General features: G+C 36.0%; 1 protein-coding gene across 6 annotated transcripts in view; it reads right to left on the reverse strand.

Moving 5' to 3' along the window:
- Nucleotides 1-11,150, reverse strand: part of Kcnt2 (potassium sodium-activated channel subfamily T member 2) — a 387,627-nt gene extending 376,477 nt beyond the window's left edge. For 4 of the 6 annotated variants that reach the window (XM_058583690.1, XM_058583689.1, XM_058583687.1 and 1 more), the window contains exon 1: nt 10,783-11,150. In XM_058583690.1, coding sequence (XP_058439673.1) covers nt 10,783-10,877 — 95 coding nt within the window. In that variant the 5' untranslated portion in view covers nt 10,878-11,150. The remainder of the gene's footprint in view (nt 1-10,782) is intronic. The other 2 variants (XM_046458547.2, XM_058583686.1) reach the window with 1 other exon arrangement.
- Nucleotides 11,151-12,119: the final 969 nt, after the last annotated feature.

The raw sequence follows: 12,119 nt of genomic DNA on the forward strand, positions 1-12,119 counted from the left end.
TATGCTATACTGCACATATTTCTGTGAACCGCTGCAAATCTTTGAAAAAGATGAAGCACACAACAGACTGGCCTAAGTGTTAAGCCTTATTAAATCAAGTAATTTTGCATTATCACTACTAAACTTCATAACATCCCTGCAAGTGAATTTTTACTATCACCAATGTACTGGTTCAGAAAAATGAATTGCTCTTAGGTACAAATATTTTAGGGAGTAGACAAATATTTTAGGGAACTCCAAAGTCCTGATGCAAAGAACTGAATGAACTCAGTTGGCAAGAGAGAGAAAACTGTTGTGGATTAACTAAAGTAGCAAAGAAATGACCCTAGCCAAAGTTCCCAAAACAAGAGGATTTTTTAAAATATATATATTTTTTTTTAGTTGTAAATGGATACAATACCTTTATTTTATTTATTTTCATGTGGTGCTGAGCATCAGACCTAGTGCCTCACACATGCAAGGCAAGTGCTGAACCACTGAGCCACCATCCCAGCCCACAAAACAAAAGTTTTTGTAGGTCAATTATATGATCTTACATAATGTTTCTGTGATTCATTTGTGCTCGGATCTCACTTATTTTTCACCTATTTTTTTCACATTAGCCATTCTATTATTTTTATTTTATTCCTCAGATACCAGTTATGATAAGTCTATTTCAAATTAATAAATAAATATGCAATCTCTGCCTTGATTGTTTTGCCAATTTTCTACTTCAATCCATTATTTTAGACTCAATGAACACCATGCTACACTTATGGAGAAAAAGTTTCCTTCTAAAAAATATTGCTGACTTCAAAAATTATGTAACTTTCTTTTTAAACTAGCCATTGTTACACTGGCCTAGAAAATGAAAAATTTTGTGATTTTTATGTCCTGATAAGTCTTTATATTTGTTGTATTTTGTTTATTCTGTTATTTCAAGAGCATTAAATGATATTAATATATGTTACAGACATAGTTGGTAAGCATATTAGATTCTGATTCTACCTCTTATGGGTAATATGTTGGAACAGTTATATACTTCTATACCTTGAGTGATTCATCTGTAAAGTGGAAAAAAAATATAGAATTCCTCCAAGTTGGTGAACATTAATAATATATGTAACATACCTAGAACAACATTTGTCACATACAAGCTCTTTGTAACACTCACCATCTAATAATAAATACTAGATTCAAAACTACCATCTATTTTCACTGTATCTTCTGAATTTTCAGTGGATATAGATGAAATACACATGAAATCATTTGTTGGGAGATAGGTAAGGTATACAAACAAATCACTGAAAATTTCCATTTACACTTTGCCAATGTAATAACCACATGGTGTGGCCCGTGACCAAAGCCATTACCGTCACTCCTTAATGAAACCTGGGCAGCTTGCTGATCACCCTGTCTGATTCCTAGGGGATTGAGTAGTATTTCAATTTTGACAAACCTGAGACAGCAGGCTGTCCATTGTTAAACCACACATCTGGCTCCTGTTGTTAATAACTGCTTGTTTGCAATATGTGGACAATCTACAAGTTTTCCCACAGGGAGTTAAATGAGGTTGAAATGTGTTAATCCACTTTTATCCCTATTCACACATTGATTTACAAGATGGGTTAAGTGTGCCTCTGTAATAACAATTCATCATTATGATTCTGTGTAAGTCTAATACAAGAAAGCCAAGAACAAACAGTCCTTTATTTCTTGGATTCACTGTGGTTTTTGGCTTTGTATGCAAAGTCCATTTCTTACGCATATTTACATACTGTGAAAATTGGAAGTAATACAAGTCTGAGTTCAAGGAATGCATACACAGAGGGAAATGATTCTCAGTTTTTAAAGCAGTGGCATAATTGCAAATGCTGAAATCACTGAAGTGCTGCTTGGCAGAGAGGTCAAGCTAAGACTGTAAAGAGGAAAGGGGTCAAGAGATGGAAGTCTGCTGCCAGCCACTGTCCCTTACAGATAAGTCAAGCTTGACAGTTGGGTTTCTGTTCCTGTTTCCTTCCCTGCTTCTTTTGTCCAAAAAAAAAAAAAAAAAAAAAAATGAAGATAAATATCATCAGTGCAAAATTCAATTTGAAATTGTGAAGAGAAATCTCCCTCTTCTGGGTCTCCTTTCATTCTCGTACTCCTCTTCCCCAATCTGGAAGCATTTTCCCACTCTTTCTTTCAGGCTACTTGGACATTCCAAGCTCTAACCTCTTCACCTCCAGCTCTAAAGCAATCTCCTCTTCCTAGTCAAAAGAGGCAAATTTAACACCACTGGTGCACTGATTTATTTAACACAAATGATTTATTTTTCCAAAGTATGTGCAGCAGTTCCTCCTTCGCTTGAAATTATATACATCTATGACTCTTTATGAGTCATTTTTTTTCTAGTTGTACCTAGTTATTGAGGAGGCAAGTTCAGAAATCGAATGCACTCCTCTGCTTCTTTTTGTATAATGAGATGCAAAAGATCCAGTGCCATTCTCAGTGTTTTCTCTTTCGTGGAATCTTGATTTCTATTAATCTGCCTCAAACATACACATGATCACTTTTCTACATGAGAGATATGCAATCAAATGTCCAGTGGTTCAGCATCTTCCAATATCAAGATTCTGGAACAAATTACAAGATAAACTACACATGAGCAAAGCTTTAAGTTGGCGAGATAGAGATGGCTAGATATAGGACATGTGAGGAAACAGTAGCTCCCAAAGAATTGTAGTTTTTGTTCTTTAATACACAAATCCTTAATTAAGAAAACTATAGAAACATAATACATAATATTAGAATAGTTGCCAGTATTAATGATTGTTTTAGGCAATGAGAAATTAATAATGCAGTTTAGCTGACAAAGCAAAATTCATGATTCTGATTAGTGTACATTTCTTGATTTCTACATTAATTAGAATAAAATAACTTACTTATTACTGTATATTAGCTTAAATATTTAATACAGATTATATTAAGTACTTGACAGATTAACAGTTTTTATATTTTATTTAGTTGCAAGAGTAAAATACACATCTATGCATGTTTGTTCACATAGTTTGGTCATATAATTGCAACTTTAATAACTTCCCATATAGCTACCACTTCTCCAGAATTTTCTGGCCCTGGTTATACATCTACACCTGAGAAGCACAATCAATATGCAAAAGGGTAGCAATTCCCTGCCTTTACTTGCAGCCCACCTACAACTTCACATGAGCAATTGTGACCTTGGACCGAGGATCAAATTTGGCAGAACTCCAACCTTGCCCCCCATATTCTTTAACTATCGAAGACTCCAGTAAGAAGTTCCATGTAAACCCTATCTTTCATTCTCCTGCTCAGACCTGTCTACTGAACTCTAGAACCCACCTCCAAAGACCCCCGACTTTTCTCAGTTCCTTGAAAATGCTTTGTTCTCTCCTTCTGCTGCCCCTTTCAACAACCTGGCCTTAGCCTGACATGTTTATTTCCTATTTCACCTATTAACATCTTCCTATCCTTAGCATAGATTTCTTTAAAAACTTCCCAAACCACCCTCTTGTCTGCTGGACTAAACAAGGTCTTGCCTTCTCACAGCATCTAGCAATTTTCCTCTGTAGCCCATCAAAATCATATTTAAGTCTATTTCTGCAATTAAAAAAAAATTAATGTCTGATTTTATTACTGCAAATTTCATTGTTGTCAGAACTAGATCTATTCCATTCATGATTTGATCCCTACTAATTAGTGTCCTTCTTCATAGTTGGTAGTTGTTTAATGCATATAAAGGAATAATGCCAATAGGATTAAGCTTTCTATAGTTATGTTTTTATATGAGTTAGAATTAACTTTGAAAAGAGAAAGACCCAGTTCTCCACAACTCTGTCAGAATTTTCTTCTGGGAGAGGTTATTTAGCAAAAATAGAACTGACTTTACTAATACAGAGATAGTATTAACCTGCTTATTATGATGGTCATCCACCAATTTTATATTGATTGTACCAATTTTCTGACCCTATACATTGATCTATTTCAATATACTTTCAGGTTTACCACATTGAATTGACCCATTTTACATTTTTATTCCTAGCCATTTTATCTAAAAATCCTCTTTCTTCAATAAGATAGCTATATTTATATTTATCCTATTCTCAAAGAACTTGAGGAGATACTGCTATAAATATGGACATAATTTATTCTGTTCACTAGAGTTCACAGTGTTTGCAAGTCTTTTCATAAACTGCAGCTTGATTGCTATCTAATGATTAAGATCCTTTGGTGATTCATAAAAATATCCCATATGGCCAAATATGGTGGACCATGACTGTAATCCCAGTGGCTCAGGAGGCTGAGGCAGGAGAATTGCAAGTTCAAAGCCAGCCTTGGCAATTTAGTGAGGCCATAAGAATTCTAGCAAGATCTTGTCTCAAAAGAAAAAAGAAAAAAGGGCTGGGATTGTGGCTCAGTGGTTAAGCGCCCTTGCGTTCTATTCCTGATACAAAGTATATATATATATATATATATATATATATATATATATATATATATATATATATATCTCCATATCCATAATCCCATATGCAATCAAGGAATATCAAAAGTGAAATAAATTTTCTTGCTGGATCATTATCTTTGGTTTTGATTACTTTTGCAGAGAAAAATTTAATTATTTAGGAAAAGTCTCAGTTTTTAAAAAATCTTGATGAAGAATATTAAATATTACTTAGAAAAGGCCAGACAGACTAGGCCTATAATCCCAGCTTCTCAGAAGGCTGAGGCAGGAGGATAGCAAATCCAATGTCAGCCTCAGAAACAGTGAGGTCCTGCTTCAGAAAATAAAAAGGGCCTGCAGTGCAGCTCAGTGGTAGAACACCCCTGGGTTCCATCCTCAGTGGGGGTGGGGAGATTGGAGGGCAGGGATGACACCCAGACTGATGTAATCTCATACAGTAAGTACATAAAGCAACTGGTTAAATTTCACTGTATAAAACTCTTTTTTTACTTCCAAAGATAGATTAGACAAGCCTGGTGCCTAAGTAAGATGGCATTAGCAACACATAAATACACTAATAAAAAACAGATGGACCATCAATGACAAAATGATTTATGAATTTCTAAAACAGTTTAAATAATAGGAACATGAATTGTCACAGTCCACAGAAATATTCAGTGCTAACGTCAGCAAAGAAATAAAATCATGATCTAGTTTCTGGTATATGTTAATACATGTATTGTTTAATTTTTATTTTATTTCAAAAATGAAGAGCACTTAGCTAAGAGTATTTAGCCTTCATTTGTATATTTTTTATATTTTCTTTTAAATCTATTTCTGCAAAAGTTAATGTTAAGAAGTTTATATTAATAACAGAGAAGGAAAAAAAGTATTTTAAAATTTTGGTAGAATTAAGTTAGTGAAATAATTTCCTTGGATATCACTATGTTTTGCATCCATCCTCAACACCCATTTGAAGCTGCAGGTGACTACTTAGTGGAAAGTATTGTTAGAAATCTTAAGTAGAAATTTATATTATTGCATTCTAAACTCCCCAGTCCAAGTCTTATTACATGTAGACGTATTTTCAGAGTTGAAAGTGCAAGATTCTCAGGTATTACTAATACATATCTAAATACAGAAAGTGGGTATGTGAGAGTGGTTAAATGGACTCAAACTTTTAAAATAAATTCTAAGTAACTTGAAAACCCACATTTCAATGTTTTTATGAGTTGATCAAAGGCAAAGGATCCTGTTTTTATATAATATATGAATTCAAATTTTGGCAACTACTGAAAAACAGTAATCATCATTATATTTTTCTCTGAATTTTTTGAATTACATTGTATATATTTAAAGGGTCTTTGGCACCAATGTCTACCTCAGTTGCTAATTTTTATTGCTTTATTCACAAAAATTGATCTTAGTATAACTGACAGTGTTAAATGCACACAATTTTCTAGATTATTTTTAGAAAAATAAATGTTAAATCATTTTTACAGATATTGCATATGTGTGTGGGTAATTCCATTATACAACTAAATAGTAAAAAGGAAAAAAAGTTTATTCATTTAATGGCACTCAAAATATCTTAAAAGCATATTTATTGACCTGAACTTGCAAACTTAGAAAAAATACTCCATGATAAATGGCTACTCCGCAAAACAAAATATAATTTATTTTGGGAGATAAAATTTGTCCCATATGCCAATGGAAAACCCCTTCCCTTAATTTTACTGCATACGGTAATATATTTTGCAACCTATAATAAGTAAAATTGCACATACTCCAAAAGCTATTCAAATATTTTCTCTATTTTACAATACCTCTTAAGTTGTTAATTGACTTGTACTCTTTGTTCAAATCCTTTTATGGTTTAATCCTAGGGGACTTACTTGCATTACTTTTAAACGCTCCTATAAAACCTGAAGAGATATACTTAAAATTACTGAAGTTGAAACCATTGACCTGACTTTCAAAAATGAGAATGGTCTTAATTAAATAAATGGCCTACTCTTTTAAAACTACAGGTGAGAATGATCCATTGACCGTAATTGGAATTGTGAAAGTTTATTCACATGAAGTGCAATGTGTTCTAAACTTTAAAATTACTAAGCAATGGTGAAAGAGGAGAAGGGTTTGTATTAACTGTCTGAAGGTGTTTAAAAACCTGACACTTATCTATCTTTAACTGCACAAGAATACTCCAAATCTCTGTTATTTTATAAATCGTACAAATAACAAAACAAAAAAACAATAGATTTTAATACTACAATAAGTCTACATATCACAGAATGTCTTCCATATGAAATCAGCTAGATTATCTCTACTCATATGTCAACCATAGGATAAGAATGAAAACTAAATATCATATTCAAAATAAATTGAATACCTTGAGCCATTGCTCATGTGATGACTTTGGCTACTTTATTTTCAAGCAAATGCTGAATATACTATCTACAAATAATCAAGGATTTTCTTGACAGTCTTAAAAGAGAAATTGTACAAGGACATCATCATAACATAAACAACTCTGCCATTGTTGTGGGGAAAATTCACCTCTAATTACATCGAAGGCCACCTCCTTAGCTAGAAGCACTGTTTCATATTTCTGCATTTTTTCCAAAACCTAACTTAATGAGGCACTGAGATGCAGCAAGCATTCAAGTATTACTGAATGGATAAATGGCCATTAAAGACATTTAAAGCATTGTAATAGATTTTTGTTTTTAACTCAGGAGGCCAAAGAAATCAACGTGCATCATATGTACATTTGATATAGCAGACATCCCCAAGGCATAAGTAATTGATCGTTTAGCAGCCCTCAAACTTACTTCATGGCATCCCAGAACTAATGCTATCCAAGTGCTAAATTCTCTGCACTGCTGTGTCTAACTCAGTTTCCTTCTACTCAGATATCAGAATGCAACTAAAGTAGAGGTAGTTATATAAGGATAGCACTGAGATAATGCGTCTGTATCCATTAAATGTATTAAATATCCTTTACATATCTGTTACACATACTATATCTATGTGTGTATATGTGTGTTTTATACATTTATTACATATAGGTGTTGGAGGATATGTTTACCTACCAAAAGGTAACACAATATAAATTTAGGAGACCTCTCTATCCAAGGTTGTTTCAAAGAAAGTCTATGGTGTGGAATATACACTTTCTGTATCCTAAAAGGCTCATCAATATTTTCTCTTTCACAACACCTTTCCATTCAACTATCATATGCCTCACTTATTTTCACATCAATCAATCATATTCTACTAAAGTTTAGCTTAAATTTCAAAAAACAAGTATCAAGTAGAAAGTGTCTGTCTTCTCACAGTGGAACTCAATTCCCCCATCCTTTGTAGTATACAACTCTAAATGAAGAAGACAGACCCCTTGATTCAGATTCCCCCAGAAGTGGAACTTCAGCTAAGACTGAAGAATAAGAAGTTTATTTAGGCATTGACTCCAGAAAGTAATAGTAGGGCAAAGGAATGTTCCAAACCAGCAAACTCACAGTATTAAGCCAGTTATCAATGTGAAAACCTGGAGCTTAGTCCTCTGGACACCAGGTAGAACAGGCTTCAGAATGATCTCAATCAAGGAGCAAGGCACCTGAGGTATTTAATAAACAATTCCCTACTTACTCAGGGGCACTTTGGCTTGCTCTCCACTATGTAGGTGTAGTATGCTTCTGAAGTTAGCAGGGGAGAGAGAACCTCAGAAACAAAGCATTCATAGAAAGTAGCATAAGGAACAAGAGCAGAGCACTTAAAGAATTAGTTGGTGGAAGCTGTTTACCTACTCATATCTAAAAGTCTTCCGTGTTCAACTCTGTAGGAAATCCATCCAAGATGATAACTGAGTAGAATAAGATTGCTACTCAGATTTAATTGCAAAGAGGAATCTTTCACCTTATTAAAGATAAAAGAGATGGCTTTACCTACTGCAAATTAGTTTAGGATCCTGGAAGAAAAAAAATCCAAACTACAAATCAGAAGTGAAGAAGGGAACCAATATTTAACGAATCATGCTAGGTGCTATAATATTATTGACACAAATTCAATGAGTTAAGGGGAAAAACTGAAAAGTTTCCTTTTTTCTTGAGTTTCTTGAGAAATTTGAGTCACAAAGAATTGAGCGCAAGTCTTATTTATCCTAATATATATGAACCAAGAAAAATAGTTAACTTCCCAGAATCTCAGTTTCCTTTTCTGTAAAATACCTAAAATTCAGGGATTATCTATTGATTGACTGAGATAACACACAGCACAGTAAAGCACTTGGCAGTCTTAGTACCAACTATTAGTCCTGTGCCTCTTCTTCTTCCTTCTTGTCACAATTTTATGAGATAGATATTTATGAGGCATATATTCCCACTACAAAAATAAAATCACTGCCTCTCATAATGGCTAAATTAGTTTCTCAAGACTACTCAGTAAGATTGAAATCTGGGGCTATCTGAGTCTAAGGATCTTGCCTTCAAAGATTAACAATAAAGATTTAGTTTGGAACCCAATTGGCAGTATTAATTTTTATAAAACCACAAAATCAGTTACATCTTTTCAAATGGTCAAACATTTTAAAATGTTTAATATTTAATTGTGTAGTAAATGTGGCTTAATTTTTAAGTTAAAAGTTGGGCTAGCATAAGTTCTATTACAGTAGAAATTTTAAATGACTGTGCAAAACTTTTCAATATATCAGTGATTTCTTTAGGTCCTATTTAAACAAAAGACTTAACTACTGACATTATCTGCAACATCCTTAAAAAAAAAAGGGCAAACACATGAATAATTAACATCTTGGAGATTACACTTAAAAAGCAAACCTTGGCCAAAGTATGCCCTTCTTGTAGTCAACCCACCTCACACTTTCTACAATGAAGATTTCCATTCTACTTGATGATCCTAAGGTATTGAAATAAATATAAATTCAATCTCAATAAACATTAATCTGCCTTTGAACAATCATTTAACTAAGCTAATACAGTTTATCTACATGTCAATTAGCGTTATAAACTTGTTTAAATATTCTTGTAATGATATGCAGTTAACCAGAATACCCTAATTCACAAGCATTCTGAGTAATACCTCAGGTTATTTCTTCATTAAATTTTTAACCAACATATACATTTTTGCCTAAAAAGAAGAGATTTAAATGAAATATTATCCTCTACAAAATATCCATTTGAAATTAGTAATATGAGATCAAGGAAGATGTTCATAACTGATGTCCAAGATAAAGTCCCCAGTTACTGGATTAGGAGTTAACATTGGAAGTCCATCAAGTAAGGAAAGGAAGAAAGGTGTGCTGCACAGTGTGACTGCAGGGGGATTCCTAATTGGACCAATAGTGGATCTTTTATTTAATTCAAACAGAACATTAACACCAAACTGAACTTCAGGAAAGCATTTCAACTGAACTCAGAGCTAAGTTAGCACACATATTATTTTAAAAACATGTGTGGCATGTGATACATGAAATGACTATTCCAGAAAATACTGAATTCAATGAAACACAGTGCTCTTTAAATAATGAGACAGAGATACCAAGAGGTATTTCATAAGTTCAACTGAACAAAGCAGCAGTGCGATTGCTAAAACACATGAGCGATATTTTCCTCATAATTATTCTAGTTGTGAAACTTTATTTTGAGACAAACTGTTTAGGTTAAAATTATACTAATCATAGAAAGGCATCATGCTATAGAGACATCATTATCAGTCACAGTTACCTGTTCAAAGTAAATATTTTCTAGGTTAGTGGTTATTATATCCACCAAGTACCTGTTACGTATTTAAAACCAACTGTCTACCTAGAACTCCAAATGTTTAAACAGTATAAAATTCCTACTGACAAGTAGACACCTAGTCAAGAAAAAGCTGACAAGAAATGAGGGAATAGGTGCAGGGGATTTTAAGTTTCCAAAGTGCTTTTTCCATCAACTTGGATAAATTTTTGAGATGGATTAACCACACCTAAGAAAAACAGTGAAAATTCTCAGGCACTGATACTGCGTGCCATTTGGATGCTGGTACCTCTGATAACAGCCTTATACACACCCGAGGAAAGCACAGACAGACAAAGAATTAGCATCGAATAAATGCAATAAATACATTGCAAGAATAAGAAAGTGGAAAGGCAAAGAGTTCCTCATCTATAGCAACTGGCTCTATAGACTCAAAATGGAGAGACACGTCAGAGTCCCTTTTACTCCCTCGCCCAGTGTTCCCGTCTCCCTTTCGGCTCTCTCCATCCCCCTCTCCAGCCCTCCCATCTCCGTCTCTTTTTCAGCAGTATTTACAGAACAACACTGCACCACACCACTCACCTGTCGTCGTTTTGCCATCCTTGGTCCCCTAGCAGCAAATCCCGAAACCTGTACCTGGGAGGCAGAGGGGGCACTTCGCTCTCCAAATCAACCATTCTTCCTCAAAGAGTGGGAAACATCAAACAACAAATGGGGGAGAGGAAGGAGAAAGAAAGAAGATGTTGCGGGGGTAGAGCGAGGAGATGGGTAGAATGCTAAGGCCAAAAGAAAGAGGGATGCGAGGAGGGGAAGGGGACTGGAGGGGGAGGGGTCGCCTTAGCGCCGGAAGCCGAGGCTGGAAAGGGGGCTGGCTCCTCTCTCCCCAGGGTGTGATGGGATGATGCAAACCCAGCCCTGGAGCAAAAGTCTGGCTCCGACTAGAATCAACGCTGCCAAGGAACCGCCCCCAGGCTCGGCACCGCCTCTGGTCCCCAGGACTGGGGGGGAGGCGGGATGCAAAAGTTACTTCTCCGGGAAAAAAAAAAGAAAAAAGAAAAAACGCGCGGTGCCTAGAAAGAGGGCAGAGGGGTGGAAGTTAGCGCCCTGAGAAGGTGAGGCACTTTCCTAAAGGCAGGTAAAAGAGCCTCCAGCTAGGGCATCCTCGGGGCTGCAGGTCCCCGGGGAGGGCGTGCAACCAGCACGGCCCAGGGAAGGCAGGAGGAAACCCGGTGGGGTTTTAGCCCCAGGAGCCGCCAACCCGGCTCTCCCTGCACTCGTCCCTCGGAGCTGTTGCTGGAGGCCCAGCCAATGAGCCTTCCCTTCATTAGCATAACACAGTGACAGAATGGGGGTTCCTGGGGACAACCAATGGGGGCGAGCTAATTAGCGAATTCCGGGGCTCCAGACCCTTCTCTGGGTAGCGGGGTGCAAGGTGCCCAGAGCGTTCCTGGAGGCTCCTTGGCTTGGGTAGCCTTCAGCGCGGGTGGGCGGGGTGGAGGATGCACGTTCTTTGAGAGGGAATCCCCGCTCTCAGAAGCAGGAAAGCCCCATTTTTTTCTCACAATCTGAAAGAAGGAGGTGTTTCCCTGATCTCCGGGAAAAAAATGCATGGCCACCTTAGGCCGCCGCTGAAGAAAACCATTTAGATGATGACTGGCAAAGCATATTGAAACGCAGAGAGAATTATATAGTGGTGAACTACTATTATGGATTTGTAGCAGTATGTGCACTTCCATGTTGCATGACCTTAATTTTAGGTGTGCTCCTATTAGTGATTTACAATGTCAGAGGAAGAGGCAACCCAAGAACCCAGAGTTTGCTATTCATTACCAACCATTGCTTATATGAACCCTGCTATAGAAGCTTTACATTGACACATACTGTTCTTTCCGTAGGGAACTGATTCCATCAGGTACATA

Source organism: Marmota monax, unplaced genomic scaffold, assembly GCF_021218885.2.
Source record: "Marmota monax isolate L192 unplaced genomic scaffold, Marmota_monax_Labrador192_F-V1.1 WCK01_AAM20220418_F8-fsc00326, whole genome shotgun sequence".
Taxonomy (NCBI): domain Eukaryota; kingdom Metazoa; phylum Chordata; class Mammalia; order Rodentia; family Sciuridae; genus Marmota; species Marmota monax.